General features: G+C 32.5%; 1 protein-coding gene across 1 annotated transcript in view; it reads left to right on the top strand.

The window, feature by feature from the left end:
• Positions 1-8,186: 8,186 nt before the first annotated feature.
• LOC125077180 (Down syndrome cell adhesion molecule-like protein Dscam2) overlaps positions 8,187-20,922 on the top strand; it is a 187,307-nt gene continuing 174,571 nt past the window's right edge. Inside the window, exon 1 of the mRNA XM_047689025.1 lies at positions 8,187-8,235. Within this exon, the coding sequence (XP_047544981.1) occupies positions 8,187-8,235 (49 nt within the window). The remainder of the gene's footprint in view (positions 8,236-20,922) is intronic.

Here is a 20,922-nt window from a genome sequence, read left to right on the forward strand (position 1 = left end):
AACAATAAGTAACGAAGTTTTCTCGCGGCCACTTGTTTGAATAATATAGATATTTATGTAGTTTTATAGTATTAGTTTGAGGCCGAGTCTTTCTCTTTATAAAATGTATTTAACGTCAGGATGAAAAGTAAATTTACGAGTACACGTATAATTAAAATCATAATATCTGTCACCTTATGGGTTATGAGTTATGTCTGTAATTACAGCGTGCATGTTAGACATCATAAGTCATACGATTGAGTAGGAATAATTCCAGACTGACTGTAAAAACAATTAAACATAAATGTAAACAATGTTTTGACGACCTCCGTGGTCGAGTAGTGTGTACAACGGTTTTCATGGGTACGCCACTCCGAGGTCCCGGGTTCGATTCCCGGCTGAGTCGATGTAGAAAAAGTTCATTAGTATTCTATGATGTCTTGGGTCTGGGTGTTTGTGGTACAGTCGTTACTTCTGATTTTGCATAACACAAGTGCTTTAGCTACTTACATTCGGATCAGAGTATAATGTATGTGATGTTGTCCAATTAATAACAATATGCATTTATACCGGTAAGAAATCCTTTTTGATATTGGCTATTAATTTAAAAATCTTTGTTTAATTGAAAAGTATGTTCTTTATAAGAAAATAAACTCCATAGCCCAGCCTTGGGGTCTTCACAGGCTGCTATTATGAATAATACATCCTGTTTCATAATACCCTCTACAATAATCTTCTGTAGTAAATCGATTGATGGTTAAATCGGCGACCTTAGCTAGAAATTTGAAAATATAAGAAGATTCCTACAGTAATTGTTACGTTATTACGTTTTCAGAAAATATTTTATGAGTCGTACTTGATGAGAAAATATAATTGTATATACTGTCATTAACGAAGGCTGTTAATGAAGTATTTAATATTTATATTACGCCTCGAATAAAAAGCCTTTTATAAAACAGTACAGATAATTTATTTATTCATTTGAGAAGATTTATTTCAGAATATTTTTTTTGCGTTTAATGAGTTATATCGTATTGATTTATTCGAACATGCTAATGAAAGTAATAATGAATTAGCCCAAAACGTATCTTTTAAATTTTATGTACATTGTAATTACGAATACCATGCCGCGATACTCAAGAGAAATCAATTCGTTATTGATTTTTTTAGTCAACATTACCGACATCGACATTTTGGCAACGCACCTGCAAGCCTCCCGGTGTTGCAGATGTCAATGCGCGGTGGTAGTCACTTTCCATCAGATGAGCCTCCTGCACGTTTGCCCCTCTAACATAAAAAAAAAACCATAAATATTAATCGGCACGAAACAAAATGAAGTATCAATCCGAACAATTGCATAATGATGTATATTAATCATCATTTTATGTATGATATAATCTCCATATAAATAAATACAGTATATCAATGGGAATGCTGAAATTATGAAGTATATGCTGCACAATATAGCTAGTCTATGTCTAGTCAGCATCTCCCGCCATTTGCGGTCGGCTGCGAGTCGCGCGCGGTCGTGCTACAAGCACTACGCCGTAGCTCAAAGCGCTACGCGTATCGAGTGAAGTTTTAATAGTTAATGTGACTGAGTGCTGTGGAATGTTACGATTCGGGACTTGAGTTTACTTAAAAAGTTTGTAAATTAAACGTAAGTATAATAATAAGTACTTCCACTAAAACCTATTAAGAAAAGTAATTATTACATTTCGTCCAAGATATTACAGCTTAACTATAAAAAAATATTGGAGTTTTTTATTATTATTAAAGATATTTCAATGATACGGCCACTACAACTGATAATGGTGCGGACCTTAAACATTTTATTGGTTGCGTAAAAAGGCTACCATAGTTTTAACATCATATTTTAAAAAAATATGTAAAATAGGAACGAAAAAAAAAAGAAATAATTTTTGAAGTTAAATTATTTAAAATTAAAACTATTTAAAAAGTTTAAAAAAAAAATATTTAAACATAAACTATTTAAAATAACATTATGTTATTACATTATTGAAATAAATTCATAATTTAGTATTATTAAGTCGAATATTATAACATTCTTGATATTAAGTATTATAATATACTGCGTCTGTTATTATTAAAAATATACTTGGACGACTGTATATTCTTTTTTAAGGTATATTAAAATTATCAAATGATTATAAACTTTTACTAATGAAACGAAACATTTGTATTTCTAAAGAAAAAAAAGTAATTTATAAACGAACACCCTTTACAAATAAACAAATAATACTTAAATAACAAAACTTGCTGGCTTGGTGTTATCATAACAAAAGTTATGAATTTCTGGCGGAACACATAAATTAGGATCGCCTCTCGTGAAAACTACCGTTTTCAATGACATTTTCCAATGTGTTTTATGGTACATGAGTACGTTACATTTGTACTGAACTATACAATACTATACATAGCAAGATATTCGATCCTTTTACAAAAACTCATAGACAGTTGTATCGTAATTATTCATAATAATATTTTTTTTATATCGCACCCATTTATTCTGTATACGCGTGGGATTTATTTTATTTTTATATTGGGTTTCAAATCATTATGATAATATTTTATTTCATAGAATACACGATGTAAATAAAACCTTATTATAAAAAGTTGAAGGCGTCAAATGGCGTAGGTGCGATTTTATTCGCTCTCAACTTCTCATTTAATAACTTTATGAAGTTTTCGCAAGAACTGCTTTATTAAATTCAATGAATTGTCTATTAAGTTCTAATTATACTCTTATGTTTTAAGTATTAATTATTCTCAAGATATTATACGAGAAGTAAGAGATTCAAAAAAACTAGTGACAGGAACAGCTGCGAGAAAAGGATTTTTTTTATATATTTTTTTATAAGATATCTGTGTACAGGTGGTAGGATTGGCCCATGGTGGTAAATGATCACCACTGCTTTAAATATAAAACATTTCTCATATCACCAATCAACAATCTCGGAATCTAAGGTCACTCATCGTTCAAAGCGGTACATGTACACGGTACACGGTACGGTATTGCTGTTTGGCCGAGGAATACGAGCGATGATGAACGAGTGGACCCTACCCCAGGCTAACTGGAAGCTCTACTACAGAGTGAAGTTAAAAATGTTATGTAATCATAATAAAAAAAAATTCTCAGCTCAGCTGTTGACTCTCCATATATACATACATACATACATACACATCGATTTAAGTAAAATTAAAGTCATCATTAATATTTTAATTGTATATAAAAATTTGCTTGACTTATTTGTGGTTTCAAATGGGTACATATGCTTTTTAATGCTTTACATTGCAACCTGGTTCGTATACCGTAGACCTGTAGACTGTGATTCATATGCTATGTTATAAGAGATCGCGAAAAAAAGAGGTTAAATTATATATATTACTTTTAACGTTATATTAAAAGCATAGCAAACAGTTTTAATAAACAATGATCAGTCCGGAAGATTGTATAATAGTATGAAATATAAAATATCTATCTAATGAAATTTAAATTAATTTCTCATTTCAGTCAGTACTGACATGAGAAGCTCAGTGAGAATTCCTCATCAAACTTCATTCAGTACTAAAAAGATTAGAAGGTTTTATGGGGGATAAAATTGTGTTTGTATGTAAATTTCTTATTTTATAAATGTGGGAATCGATTTTGGCTTCCATTAATAAGCTATTGATAAGAAATTGACAAAAAAAAACGGAAATCCATCACTTAACGAGATGGAATTAAGGATAAGAGTTCATCATTTTTGGTGATAGAAATACAGAATTTAGTAGTTATATTTCTGTATTTAAAAAGTTTTTATTAAGGAATAAATGTTGTTTTGGATGTTTTTTGTTACCTATCAAATTAAAAACTTTAATTTTAAATTTATGCTTTAGAATTAATATTAAACAAATACTCGTATATTTTTATAGTCAAAATAATTCAAGCCCTTTTTTAAATCACTGTTCTAATTGCTAAAATTTGTAATTTATTCTTAAATACTTGTTCCAGTTGTTCCCATGGAATATTTTATCACACACACGGCTAGTGACACGACGAAATTTAGTTTGGTCTAATTTAAGTTTATGATTTTTAATTTACGTTTATTTTTAATAAAACTGTCATATCATTGATTTTTTTTTTTATTTCAATTAAAAATGCAATTTATTTAGTTTCCTTATAAATTTAATTAAAATCAAAGTAATTACTAAGTCAAAATAAGTAACAATTTAATTATAATTTTACATTAATTAGTTCTCAACGATCGATTTCCAATTACAGCGACGATAATTAATGCTATTTAATTAAGCTAGAATTAATTAAAGCTAGCATTACATTTTCGTTTGTCTTTGTAGATCGTTTGTCAGGAATGTTTAAATTTATCCCGGAGAGGGAATTATTTTGAATTCAATGGCTTACAGAGACAATTAGAAGATTTATATAAGGTTACTTTGTATAAATCAATTAAAAAAAATAACGATTTTTCACACAGACTATAATTCCTGAGGAATAATAGTGTGTGTGTGTGTATAGGAATAATAATCAAAGTTTTAATAACACTTGAGAATTTGAATAGAATCACCACTGTCCTAGCTAAATCCATGAAACTGACTACTTTCGATTAAATGACATTTTTTAATTATATACCAAGTCCTACATCAGTTAAATTTGGATATAACCTTTTCTTCCCCAAAGTAAGTGGCTCATTATCGTCAGCCTACCGATATTATAAATTAAAAAGCTTCAAAAGATCTCGAATATAATACTCAATACTGGTGTTTTGTGATTTATTTTGAATATAAACCGAGCAAATTAGATATAATAAGACTTACTAATTTCTTTTCCGTATCTTGAAATGCAAAAGGAATTTTAATAGCATTTTGTTTAAGACTAAGGAAATGGATATTTCAGTGGTGATCAAAGTATTGTTTTTTCGCTTTTGTTTCTCGGTTTTTAGGAAGAACTGATTTTATTTACCTCCAAATGATATTATATCTTCCTAGTTGATTTCAAGCACGACTATTCTCAATGGATACTAACAAACTTTTAAGGATTATATTAAAGTGTGTGTTAGCTGTCTGACATGGCTGGAAGGAGTTCAGGTGCAGAGCCAACTTTAATTCTTTCCGTTAAAACTTTCAACTACCAAAGAATAAAAATACTATTTATTCGGTCGCGCCGATTTGTTTAGGAACGTAAGGATCGAGGTCTAAATTAAAGTAATATTTCACCTGTTTCTAATATAATCATGTATTTGAGCCTTCCTTTTGATTTTGTCGGATCCAAAAGGAACGAGAGTAAAAGACGGCCATATAAAAATACAAGATCGGCAGACAATATAGACGGTGGCAGGTCAAGAATGGATGGTTGCTGCCAGGGATAGAGAAAGGTGGAATTTCTTGGAGGTGGCTTTTACCCACAGGGGGTCCATACACCAAAACAATAGCACCCGAATTGTTCAATAATTAAATCCAATAGTTATTATTTGGAATTAATTTTCTGTGGAATTAAATAAAGCTGTAATAATAATAATGTATTTGATAAATAATTAAGCCGAGTGACCATAACATGACTGTAGAGGGAAAGTTCTAATGCGATGCATTCTATTTAAACTCCAGCAGTCCCTTTAGATGGAACAACTCGTAACTATACAACTGCACAACTAGAGTAGAAACTTTATAAAATTCGGAACCGTTCATATAAATATTTGATAACACAATTTCATTTTTTGAAATACAACTTCTACTTCTAACGAATAAGAAAAAAATAGTATATTCTTTATTAAAGAAACTTAATAGTCTTTACTTTGTATTACTCTATTATTTATTGATATACGCGATTGAGTTTTAAAGTTGTAAATGTTCCAATGAAGTTAGTATGTAATGTATGGAAATGAAGTTGAAGCTGTTGACACCACTTCGCTTCATTGAGGGGTGGTGGCAGACACATGTAGCAGAATTTCATTAATATAAGACACATACTGGTTTCATTATAAACATTGTTGGAACCCGCAATCATTGGTTAAAATACTCGCGACACTACTGGGCCATCTTAGCTCACAGTTAAGTGTTACGTACTTTTTAGCGAAAAAAGCGGTAGCTTCAGATAACTACTGAGCGATTTGAGGATTCTTCTCGATATAATCTACATTCCAAGCCGATAGTTTTACATTTAATACAATACAATTCTGTAAAATTACGAATGAAAACTGCTTGTAAAAACTCACAGGAATAAATTATGTTTTGGTTTGATTTGATCAGTTTATCTTTGTATGCGAATCATAACTCACCGTCGCTTCTAGCTAGACCATTTTTTAATAATAAATTGCCATGTAAACAAAAACACTTGGTGGTCCAGAATACGAATACCTTACAACAATGGAGACCGTTTAAAAGAATGCCGAGTAATACGGGAATGTTTTGTTTGTGACGTCCAGACGTAACGTAGGGGAATACGAACATAAACTTACGCATTGTTGTAAGAAAATTCAGAGCTTTGAATTGTTCGTACTTCTTAGTGCGATTGTTCTTTTATATTTTGTGTTAATTTTAATTCATAATACATAAATTTGAATTAAATTAAACGATAAATATTAATAAGTTAAACTAAAAAAAAAGTACATATGTGTGTCTGTCATTGAGGCAAATACTCTTTATCGCACTTTTCTATAAAAGATAGATACGAGTTATCGTTTTAGTATCATTCGCTTCGATAGCTCCCGGACCGATAGTTATATCTTGAACTACTATTTCTCAGTTGATATAATAATGTACAATGTTCTTTTTAAAACTACACACTAATACAATATAAAGTTTCATATCAATCAGATCAGTAGTTTCAATAATCAGACACACATGTCACCACTCGCCGTTGGTGATGGTGATGGTAAGCAGTTACCATTAGGTGGCCAATTACCATACTGATGATAAAATCGGACGAATCAACAAACAAATACTATTTCTTTATAATATTAGTGCGATTAAATTAATTTAAATTTGGGTTGTTAGTTCAACACGAGTACGCGCTGCTCCGAGGCTTTAATAATTGCAACACATTGAATTGTTGAATTAATTTTAGTTGTACTAGATATAATTGTTTTAGCTATTTATTCACAATTAAAAAGGAAATAATAAAGAAAATTTTATTTATTACATAACTTTACTTAAATGTAACTTACTTATTTTCTACCTTTAAGCTCTCATTTAGTCGTTTGACAACTAAAATAGTGTTTATTGCCGGCTATGATGTTTCGAACTTTCTTCGAGTCAAAACTTATATTGATATTCGTAATATTTATGAACTAAAGCTTTTCGGATATAACTTGCGTGATAATTCTTTGATGTAAATGAATCGTTACACTTTTTACGTTGCGAATTCTAATAAGTTTATTTTTTTAAATTAATAAATAAACTTGATGTTAAGGTTTAGAAAAGTATAGTAGAATTACATTAATTAATGTACGGTAAATATTTTTATCATGAGCATACTCTACATAATATTGTTATATTTAGTTATTTCTACTCATAATATCGTACGAGTTATACATAATAATCATATCTAAGTTACGTATGCTGCTCTTTGAAACTGTATCTATTTAAAAAAAATGTATAACGGTCTGTCTGATAAGGAATTTGTATTTGCAATTGAAGTCAATGTTCGCAGTAGTTTTTTTAATATCTTTTATTCGAAATAGATACACTGGTCTTTAGACACTGACACTTTTTACAGATGTATACCTATAATTACACTGACTCATCCTTCCAGTTGAAAAACAACAATACAAATTGCGGTTTTGAGTGGGTAGAATATATTCAGAAAGACTTGCACAAATCACGACCAAAGTGAGCACACATAGTATTTTATGATAAGAATATCCTGAAATTCTAAGTAAATAAGTTAATTATAGAATATTGAATAAGCTTAAGCCTCCTAAATGTGCCGACAAATTAAAAAGACCTGTTGACAGGAAACAGTTTATTAAGAACTTCCTAAGTTGTCACTCTTATTATATCCTTTAGGGTGGACTTTATTGCTTAAATTTTATTAAGTATAACAAACTAATTGATTCAAAATCGGCGATAACAACACTTTCCATAGTAAATGAAATGTTATTTTTTTTGGAGTAGAATAAAAATATTATACGAATACCTAAACATGTAACAAAAGATTATAACAGCAAAACTTTTCCCATTCACAGGGCAACATGGGTTTCGCCGGAAGCTTGGCCTTCCTACTGCCGCTGCTGCTGTCCGGTGAGTCCTTTCATCTTTTGTGATGTGCCCCGGCTCGGGGCTTTCTAGTTACAAACTACTCGCTTATTGGGGCATATCGGTTTTAAGCGTCAAAGTCGAATACATTGAAATTTGTTACATTTTTGTACGAGTGAATGTTAGTCTTATATTAGTTTGTTGTATAACAGTGGAGGAAAAACTTAGGGCTGTATTGGCCTACTCGTTAATTTCCTATCGAACAAGCATTCTTATCATCCGCTCATTTAGCATATATATAATTTGTATTCAAAATGCTTTTCGTATATGACGTCGGGTTAAGTAAAACGTCGCGAAGAAACCCCAAATCAGTCGGGTCAAACGTTTGTTTGTTTGTTTAACCAACGTCGCTACTATATTAAATACACTTCTTGACTTATGTAATAATAAAAATAATATTAATATAAACACCAACGTATTAAATTTTTTGTTACTTTCAAAATCTCAGGTAATATTATTATCTTGGTGATATACTGAAAATATAAATTAGTAATAAATTCGAATTCATCGTTTATGTCTATTAATTCTAGATTAAGTTATATCCATAGTATTGAGGCTAAAGTTTTATATTTTTAATTCAAATAACTTAAATCCAAATAATTGAAAAGGCTTTCTGGAAACATATATTATGTTATTAATTAATTTCAAATATGACATACAAAATTTCGATTAAAATTTTAATAACATTCACTTAACGAATTTCGGATATTTATTTCACTTGCGAGTAATATAAATTCTGTTTGATACTGTCATAACTTTTGAATAATGAACGGTCTAAAGTTTTCTTGTGAAATAATCACACAGCAACTTTTTAGCCTAACACCAATGTATGTCAATAGTAGCAGTTGGCTTACACACTCGACCACGAACGCGAACGCGAGCCGCCGTGTCGTTACAGAGGGCTGTGAGAGCTATTACGGTTCCAAGCGCCCGACTCATTGTCATCAACCTATTGACATCACAAGTCCAAAAGAATTACCATATATGTATGTACGTTATATGATACATATTTAAACACAACATTAAAGAGCGGTTAACATTATTATACAACATAATGAAGCTACAAGTTTTATAAATTTGACTATTTTAACATTTTTTTTAGGGTATTGGAAGTTATGGAATATTTATGTGCTTAATTTGTGCAGTAAAGGAGACAGTTGTGGGAAAACCTTTGTATACACCAAAACCATTGGTGGTAAAATGTGCTCCTAAACTTCTAAAGCGAAGAGCCCAGCCCAGCCTTTTTTTTTTTCATTTCGTGTATAGGCTTTTACATAATTAAGATGTAACGTAGCTTATTCCCTTATTAATGTATGTTGATATCAAACCGATAAAAAAATATTGATTTTATGCGCCCAAATTTTCTCAGTAACAGCCCGGAGTCTGGAACTTGGAAGTGTACAGTGCCGTGCCTCGGAAAGCAAGTAAAGCCGTTCATTCTGCGCCTGAACTCTTTCCGGTTGTGTCGGATTTGCCACCAAATCGGATTATGGGAGTGAGGGAATAGAAAGTGCACGTGTATTTGAACACGCATTTGAAATACAATATTTCCTGTGCGGTTCGTTAGCCAAAATCATCCACGACAACATCAATTAATAATAATCAATGATAATTATTGGATCGTACTCGGGTTGAAACTGAAAATAGCCGTACATGGAACTGTACATCTGATTGCACTTTAATCTCGGATATTCGTCTTTCACTGCAAGTAAATTAATTATTGTAATATTTAAATATAAAACTTCTAGTTTCATTTTGCAGTTGAAAGTAAAAAAAAATCCTACGAAGCATATTTGTTCGTGCAAGAAGTGTTTAAAAAAAATACAATTTCAGCTCTGTTAAACTAATAATAAAACAAACTTGCTTCCCATTAAAGTTGGGGCTAATTTTCAAGACTAAAGAATATGAAGTTTCGAGTGTACTGAGCTGTATCGTGTTGCAACCAGGGGTTCGTTTGAAATGCTTTTATATAATTACTCGCTTACAGGACTAAGGCTAAGAACTACGCAATATTGTTGTTGCAAAGTATTTATTTTTACCAACCAGAGCAATGTGTATAAAATATATTTTATTTGATATTATTAGGTATATATTTAAGTTCTGCTATTTAATCAGCCATACTTTCCGATTTGGTTTTAGAATTTTGGCAATAAATAAGAAAGTGTAATGTTCCTCTGTTGAGAGTTTGTGCGGAAAATAAAAATTACGGAATTATTTGCCGGTTTAGAATTTACATTTCGATTGATATATTTAATACCTTTTAACATAATTTATTTTAATTTTGAATCATAGTTAAACTCCAAGTTCAATTATGAATAAAGTTTTCCTATATAAGTATAACGCTTAAAATAGACACGGCAGGAAATATACACGGGCCGCAATTTTAATGCAGAATTTGTGTCGGAGTAATTTAATACGTGATAAAATTGACTGCTCACAAAAACCTCGTATGGAATATTAAAAAACTAAAATAAAATATTGTCTCTTCATTCATATCGATAAAAACGTTCTCTACATTTTTGTAAGGATATCGATATCCAATCGTTTGATTGTTAAGCACATCACTACACGTTGTATAGACAATGGGAACATATTCAGCGGGATTTATGTCTGTAGCAGAGATAAGCCGCGCGGCGATCATCGTTGCAATATAACAATATCAAACCATTACAGAGACCATAAAATACGATACATCGCTGGAGAATAAATCGTAAGCGATTAAAACGCTCACGTTTGGTCATATTTGTTTTAGTTTACAGCGCTTTACATAATGATATTTTGATGTAAAACATTTACTGGTTCGCCGGGACAAAACCGTCTCGCATGCCGTGACGATAAACGGTATTACGCTCTCTTATGCTGTCTTGTCTCCGTCGCCAATCTCTACTGCGTTGTGTACAAAACCATGATGTACAGTAAATATACTATGCAAAATAATTTATTTATGAGACAAATTTATTTACATAAGAACTATTTATATTTAGGTTTTAATTATATAAGTCAGTAACAGTATCAATAGAGACAGACCGATAGGCTACCTGTTGACAAGTGGCAAGAATTAGAAAACATTCTCTCAATCGTCAATGCGCCACTAACCTTGGATCACCTTAGCAGCTATCCCTCGCACTTTTAATTACACTGGCTCACTCACACTTCAAGCTGGGATACCACGTTATTAAGTATTGCCGTTGGCTAGCATACGTGATGGTTTGTTTCTTTGGTTTATCGGTCGGAGAACGGAGATTTTATGTCAGTGATGTCTGTAGTTATACTAAATTGCTGTCTGTTTGGCGATATCATAATATACCCAGATAGACTAATACAGAAGCCTATATTCATACTGTTATAATTTCAATTTAAAATGTATATACGGAAAACCTATGGGGATAGTATTTTGCACGGGAATCCCTTATAGAACGTAGATGAGCACGAAGAGAGCATTTTTCAAAACTCTTATCCTAAGGGGTTAATTGAGCATAGAAGTTTGTATAAAATCTCTGATCTTTGAAATACGTAAATTTTCTTTTAGTTATATTTTATATTATATTTTATTATATTATTATTATTCAGCTGGTAGCGTGTTATTTATCAATATACATAATGTACGTAATAGATATCAAAATAATATAAACAAGAGAAGGTTTTTGTAAGATTAATTCAATGCCTTCGCAAAAATCCTGCTTTAAAATCAGATTCGCATTACGAAAGCGAAATATAATTTGCGCTCAAATATTGCATATAAATCAACGTATCATCCGACGCGAACATCAAAGGTCCGTGGTTGCCCCCATCGACAATCATATCTCGACCCCCTTAAACAGTGCCATTTGATAATACATATAAGCACGGAGAGCTCAAGCTTTTCTGGTCATACGTCGCGGTGCTGGCCCACTTTTTAATTACATGCATCACACTACGAGTGCAGTTTTAAAAAGGATTTCGAGCATTTTTTAGCGAAAACAGCGCACGTACGCCGTTTGTTTCGCACGGATATTAAAACGTATGATCAATGGACGAGTTTTGAAAACATCGCTAGAATGAATGAATTTACAGGTTTAACGTTTATTTTTTTTAGCTTAAAGCGCTTTAAAGCAATATACGAATATATGATCACGTCCAAATCCGAATGCTATTGAACTTTAAAATACAAATATTTATATCAGAAAAAACTATTGAAATACCAACATGATTTGTTCAATACACTACAAATTAAAAAAAAATATGAATAAAAAATATATTTAGTTTTTTTCATCATAAGTATAAACTTATATGGGAAAATAATCATGTTTTCTTGTTGATGATTTGATGGGCGATTCCCTAAAATAGGTAGTTGAGATGTTTACTGTCGATTGGTGAATACGCTTTACAAAACAAATCCTCATTTGGGTCGTTACGACCCCACCGAGTGGAGAGGGGATTACTCCGTGACCGGTTAATTATTGTGAAATCCGTAGAGCTTATAATAAACATTTAAATTAAAAAAAAACCCAGACCTCATCAAAATATAATAAACATTGGAAATATTGTGTGTTTCATTTTAAATTGAATGCTTCCTTCTTATTTTTCGATAGCATACAATATAATATCTAGGTTAATTATTAACTTTTTCTCACAATTTCATTATATATATTTTTACATTCATCATTATCATCATCATCAGTCCGCATTCGTCCACCGCTGGACATAGGCCTCTCCAAATGCACGCCACTGTGGTCTTTCTCCGGCAACTCGCATCCAGCTCCTGCCAGTCGCCTTGCGCAAATCGTCACACCACCGTGCCTGAGGACGTCCTACACTACGTTTGCCGAGTCGCGGTAAATATAACAGAAAATTTTAACAGCCTGTAAATATCCCACTGACTGGGCTAAGGCCTCTCCCTTTGAGGAGAAGATTAGGAGCATATTCCACCACGCTGCTACAATGTTGGTTGGTTGAATACACATATGGCACAATTTCGTTGAAATTAGACACATCCAGGTTTCCTCACGATGTTTTCCTTTACCACCGAGCACGAGATGAATTATAAACACATATTAAGCACATGAAAATTCAGTGGTACCTGCCTGGGTTTGAACCCGAAATCATCGGTTAAGATGCACGCGTTCTAGCCACTGGGCCATCTGGGCTCTTCTCACAATTATTTGGATGGAAAACATCTGTACATAGTATAAAGCAAAGTAGCTTTTGGCCGTCCGTACACTTCGATATTTTAAGCTATGCAACTTTTTATGTTTGTTGTTCAATTAAAAAGTTGTACATAGACCCTTATTGTACCGTGTGAAGTTATACATACATAAATAAAATAGTACATATTTAAAAAATACATCGAAATGATTTAACACTCGCTGAATATAATCACGTGTTCATATTAATTAAGGCAGCGATTTCGCTTCGGATATAACGAATTAATTATAGTAAAGCAGTTCAGTTCGTTCCATTTTATCCGCGTGTGAAGAGATGCGTGATATCCGCATCAGTGGTTAATGTGGCCGAGCCGCGCTGATGTATTGCCGATTTATATAAATATACTGCGTACACGAGCCAGCAATATTAATTTGACTGATAAAACACGTAATTATAGTAAAAAATCTGGTACTTATTTAATAAAACAATTGATCCGTAATCATTCTGAATTTAAAGTTATTAGGAAACATTATTTATCCATTTGATACGTATAAAAAAGAAACAAAATTTCCGTATGGATATACGTTATCTGTTGACTGCTACTGACTTTATCTACAAAGTTTTTTATTCTTATCTTTATCTATCATTGACGAATAAATTAAGATTCAAATATCTTTATGTTTTTTTTTATGCTATGTAGGTGGTGGACGGGCAAATGAGCTCCCTGGTGATAAGTAAAATATACCTTATCGCCAATGCGAGACCAATATGAGGAACTAAGATGTTATATTCCTAGTGCCTGAAGATACACCAGCTGACTCACCTTTCCAAGGGAACAGCAAAACTACGTAGTGCTGATTGACAGTAGAATATCTGACGAGTGGGTGGAATCTTTCAATGGTGGGTGTAATCCAAATTTCTATCATAAAGTGATGTATACATTTTTTCTTTAATAAAGGATAAGGTCTAATGGTAACTGATCACCGGTAGAATATATTTGACTACTACATGAGCTGTTTTTGATAATATTGAATACCGCGGTTTCATTATCATTATTTATTCGTTCAGTTATCCAAAATTTTGCATACAAAACTTATTACAATCCGTATTATTTGGCGAGAAATGCTCGATAATTTTCGGTATGATTGAGGTCTCCTTTATTATCAAACGTCGCTTCCAAACGGTCTATTGACGATGTGGCTTTGCCTTGAAATCAAAACATTTACTATTTGAACGAACTTTTGGTCATTAAATCAACATTTGAACGAAATGTTATATATCTACAACCCGAATGGGAACTCACTGGGTAATGTATATTTTTGGGGGTCATTTGGAAATTTAGTAAAACATTGCATTTTATATTATTTATAATATATAAAGTGGTAGGGATTTGTGCAAGACCACCCGGGTAGGTTTTATTATTCTTCTACCGTCAAACAGCAATACCTACTATTGTTGTGTTTCGGTTTAAAAGTGAGTGAGCCAGTGTAACTACAGGCATGTCATGCTCATGTCCCTTATGACTTTTTAGTTCCCAAGCTTGGTGGGGTATTGGTGATATAGGAATTATTCTCATTTCTTAAAATACAAATGTCTATGGGCAGTGGTGCCACTTACTATTAGGTGGCTGGCAAACAGTCAGTAAATCAAATAAATTGGCAAGAAATTAATTCAACCACTGTTTAAAGTGTAACATCGTTCACAAAATAACAACACTATTAAAACATAAACGAAAGTGGATATATGCAATAACAACAGAAATACAATAAACAAAAAACAACAATTTGAAGCTAATGGAACTTCAACAACAATGTCAAAACAAAACTCTCAAAACTTGGCAATTTGTCATCCACTTTTTCAGTTAAAGAAAGTACTTTTTTAAGATCTTAATTATATTTGAAACCGGATCTTGCTTCAGATGCGAAATCCAGCTACAGCGACTGCTTCTAAAACTATTTTGTAGAACGCTTAAGCTATTGCTTCGTGGTACGGCTTCGTGCCAACCTATCTGAGTAGATACCATCCACACATTGCTTTGTTCCACTGGGAAAGGTGAGTCAGTGTAATGAGAGACACAAAAGAACTTAAAATATGGTATATTATATCATCACATATTAGTCAAATATTCGAAGGTTTTTCTCCGATAAATAAATATATAACTACAGTTTTTACCCTTATTCAGCCGTCATCAAATATTAGCGGTGTATTATTGCTTTATCTCGAACAGATACTTCAAAGATATAAACTGGTTGTATAAATAATATCGTGAAATAGATACACACAAGAATCAGTTGATGGATAAACCTCTCCCTCTCGTTGAAGTTGGCTATAAAATGTGCTAGAAAATCTTTATAAAATTACCAGATCGGACAACATTGATTATCTATATTGGGAATGTTTATATCGTCGAGTTAATTAATTAGTAAAAGTTGCCTGTTCTAGATCGTTCTATGCATCGTATCAAGTATCAATTAATAGCGATATGAGAGTGCACGCTCTGCGGTGTTTTGCCGCTTCACTCGTTTTCAATCACCACATGTTTGCATGCTCCCTGACCGCCATCTTGTGCTGCTGACCAATCAACGGTTCGTATTATAAGCTGGAAGGTAGATACCGTTTCAAATTCATTTTTTAAATATACTGTTGATGTATTTGTATTGATGTACCGTTTTGGAATACGGAACACTTTAATAAGAAATAAGATCATATTTCATTGATGCAACTTTATTTATGCACAGACGTGTTCATTTAAAGCCTCAAAAGATAGATACCACAATAAAGATGAAATAAATTTATATAATAAAGACTGAAAAGCTCTATAATCATGAGGTTTCTTTAGAGGGGGAGTAAAGAGTCCAAATTACGCCATGTCCGCGCCAGCCACGGCGACGACCCATAATCACATTCACACATATACGCCAGAAAATGATTTCTCAAATAAAATCAAATTCACGAAGAATAGATTATTTTTTCTGTATTTTATTTAAATTTAATGTTACCCGCTTCTAAAAAACACTGAGGAAGACACATGTTAAAGACTATTAAGATAAATAAAAATTACACGCTAAGGCTGAAAATTTAATAATATAACAAATTTATTGCTCATAACTATTTTTAATATCGATAAATCTTTCGTCCACACAAAATGTATCGGGAATGAGAGATTTATCATCAAGGGTCCGAAGGGTCTGTAAATATTTGTCGCGTGATTGAATTTGTTTTTTATAGCGGTCTCTAGGACCGCGCCCTGCGGTAAACTCTGCCTGCATAAAATAGAGTATTAGGCTAAGAAATCGACGATATATTATAGCAATAGAGATATTTTATATACATATAAGGCTTGCGTTGACCCTTTGAAACAAATAAAGATTAAAGTGGAACGGAACTTTTACAAACATCTTAGTTTAAAAATAACACACTTCTGATACTATTCGCCCCTTATCCATTAGTAACAGGTAGTTTACAAATCGGAATTACGATTCAAAGGAGAAATTCTGCTAGCATCCCCTACCATCGCGAAGTGATAATTACAGTATTGTATAGAAGCTATTTATTAAAAATCTTATATTTTATTTTATTCAAGTGAAATAAGTTTTATTCGAGAGCCGAGATGGCCCAGTGGTTAGAACGCGTGCATCTAAACCGATGATTTCGGGTTCAAACCCAGACAGGCACAACTGAATTTTCATGTGCTTAATTTGTGTTTATAATTCATCTCGTGCTCGGCGGTGAAGGAAAACATCGTGAGGAAACCTGCATGTGTCTAATTTCAACGAAATTCTGCCACATGTGTATTCCGCCAACCCGCATTGGAGCAGCGTGGTGGAATATGCTCCAAACCTTCTCCTCAAAGGGAGAGGAGGCCTTTATCCCAGCAGTGGGACATTTACGGGCTGCTAATGCTAAAAAAAAAAAAATGCTAAAAAAATGACATAAAAGAATTTCGAATTTGATAAACTATTTTTAATTTTCATTTTTATAATATTCTAGATTTCAATCGTATTTTGCATAAAAAAGTACGTTTTTATAATTTAAACAAAATATAGATAATTGCTAAACCTGTGTGAATAATCGTTATACCTCAAAAACTTTTACATATATATACATAGGATTTTACCCGCACCGTGAAACCTTATATTACAGATACATTTATTCCGTACAAAGAGAGGTTTCTCAGGGGATAATCAAAAGATTATACTTACCTATCCAACTCCAATTAACAAGTTCGGCGATACCCGGGCTTTAATAAATTACATACTGGTTTCCATTCATACATAGATATAGATTTTATACATTCAGCATTTGTAATAAAAAAGTAAAGCTTCAGTCGAAAGCTAAAGAAGATCACCGATCATACTCCGATATATGTTAGGGATAAATATTTTGGGAGAGAATTTCATCGGATGCAAGCAGCTTTCCTCACGACGTTTTCTGTCATGACCTGGAGGTTTTCATGTGCAGAACCAACAGCTTCAGCAGCAGTATTACAAGGCACGGAAGTGTAAACACTATGAACTTGCGAATTCCGGGATTTAATCAGAATTTATTTCCAGAAAACACATACAATTTTTAATCAACCGGTTTTTATTTCAGGACCATCTGCAGGCTTATAATTTCGCCAGTAAACCAATGAGGCGGTTTGGTTCATAATCATTGCAACGTTATATAGACGCATCCACTTCATAGCAATGGGAACTGTTTCAAGATTTCTTGTGTTCCAAAATACACTTTAGAGAACTAGAAAGAAAGAAAGAAAAGAAAGAACACTTTTATTTGGGACCGTACAAAACATTTACACAAAAGAACATAAAAAAAAAAATTAACAATAAAAAATGAATTGATACAAAAAAAGGGTTAAAAGAAACATACAAAAAAATAAATACTATATTACAATAAACATATATGACGTGTCCCAAATAGGTGTACCATTCAGCAATTAATAGGCGTGGACACCTAATGCTGGTTTTCAATGGTACCCTCTTTGATAACTACTGATAACTAGATAGTTCTATCTATTAATGTTATAATATTAAATAATTATTATCCTTGTCCCAAGCTATTATGTTCAGTGACCGAAATATTTAATATATAGTCCTTAGCTGTGGTTATTGACATGAGCTATGAAAGGATTTTCGGAGTAACATAAGCGTATGCGGGCATACACGGCCATAGACTCGTATTAGATGTGTGCGTTGGCTGTGAGTGCCATCGATTTGAGATTAGATACAAGCTCCTGATAACTCTAAAACACTGGATGCAAATTTGATTTAGACAAGATGTTATGCCATCGTATCTTTTTTAAAAAACTGATGCAAATTTTATGAAAATTCAATTCGATTTTGGTTTTATAAAAGTACAAAGAAAAAACGGGACAAATTCGTACGAATTTATTCCAGAAGCTTCTCATAGCACACGATACTTATCATAAGTGTAATGACACAGATGTGCAGATTTTTACCCGAGCCAGACTTCACGGTTAATTTATATTCATTATTTTTATATAAAATACAGAGTGCTAAGAAGTAATGTAGAATTAGTCGTTACACTAACTATTCGTTCCAGCTTTACATTGAAAAAGGGTTCACCACCATTAAAAATAAAAATTAAACTGATTAAATTTTTATTCATCGTTAGTGCTCAAATCATTAATTAAACAAATATTATGAAACAATCCTTTAAATTTAGTTCGATCCTGTACATGAATACATCCCACAACACGGTCTTCATGATTTGCGTTTATTTGAATATCTTGCAATTTCCTTGCCATTAAGGTTAATTTTTGTTATTAAGGAAATACTTAATATAACTATTTAATTTGTAAAGCAATAATACAAAACCTTCAGCTGAATCTCTTATTAAACGGTGAAATGATTATATACTATGTATTCTGTTATTTGTGTTTATAATTCATCTCGTGTTCGGCGGTGAAAGAAAACATCGTGAGGAAACCTGCATGTGTCTAATTTCACCGAAATTCTGCCACATGCGTATTCCAGCAATCTGCATTGGTGCAGCATGGTGCAATATGCTCTAAACCTTATCCTCAGAGGGAGAGGAGGCGTTAGCCCAGCTGTGGGAAATTTACAGGCTGCTTATGTATGTCGTTGAGGATACTAATTATATAAAGTTGACTTTGTGGAATAGTAAGTAAAGAGTAAGTAATAAGTTTTGCTGGTTATTATTGTAAAATCAACTTTCCGAACCAGTGGTAACTTTAAATTCATTTGAATCTCTCCGATTATAAAACTAGAGGCAGACGGAGCGAACTGAACACTATTGTGAAGAGAATACAATCTGTATTACTATATAACATTATTTATATATATTATGTCATGTATATATAAATTATTTGAAATAAATTAAATTTCCTATCAATATTAAGGACAATTATATTGAGATGAGCAGAAAACAAGTGAGTGTATTACTTTAAGTCTACCTGACTGAGGACACGTTCTGTAGAACCTTTAATACGATATTTGCATAGACACGATGCTATTAACACAGTCGGATAGCTGTCAGCAATCTACGCGAAACACCGCCCAGCTCCGTTTCCATTAGCATACGTTAAGCGATTTTTATATTTCGTGTGAAATTTAAAATACTGTGTTTTTTGTATTAAAAATGTGTTCTGACACAATTAATTTTGTACTAGCTTCGTCGTGTAGCTTGACTTGCAAAATCCGAGAATCTTCCCATTTTCTGGTGTACTAAGTGAGGTTTTATACATCTCAATCACGCTACAAGATCCATGAAATAATGAATGAAAAATAAAGAGATTTTGAAAATACCACCTGATGGTAAGTGGTCACCACCGCCCATAAACAATGACGCTGTAAGAAATATTAATCATTCCTTACATCATCAATGCGCCATCAACCTCGGGAACTAAGATGTTATGTCCCAGGGGACACCCACCCTTCAAACCGGAACACAACAATATTGAGTACAGCTGTTTGGCGGTAGAATATCTGATGAGTGGGTGGTACCTATCCAGACGGGCTTGCACAAAGCCCTACAACCGAGTTGTACATTGTAATAGTTTCTTGACAAGGATAGTAAAACTTCGTGCAGAAAAATAACAATTATATTAGAACGCATATAATACAACAAAATTTCACTCATCCCGAATTTTCATATAAAGCATAATTTAAAAAAAAATCGCCAAAGAAAATGGATATGCATCAAAGTAAGCTGGCAGGCGACGTTATAGGCTTTATAGCCGTCATCAAAAGCAGGAATGACGGCCGCGCTGCAATTAGATCCGAACGTCTATATGGATTATCGCTCAGCATTTATTTAATACAATTCCGTGTAAAAAAATGTAAAACCATTTCATTTCATTTATAGAATCATTTCAACCCGAGGCTTTTTGTTGAATATGATACTACTAAATTTACTTTTATTTAACTTTCTCGTTTGTAAGGCTGTAAGTTAGCTAATATTATACTGCACTGCTTCCTATCTGCTGTTACTAGAAGAGGTAGGTAAATCGCTATAGATACTAGGTCAAAACATTAAAAATATTCTTGGGCTTTTAGTTTCTGATTA

Source organism: Vanessa atalanta, chromosome 1 (genome assembly GCF_905147765.1).
Source record: "Vanessa atalanta chromosome 1, ilVanAtal1.2, whole genome shotgun sequence".
NCBI lineage: Eukaryota > Metazoa > Arthropoda > Insecta > Lepidoptera > Nymphalidae > Vanessa > Vanessa atalanta.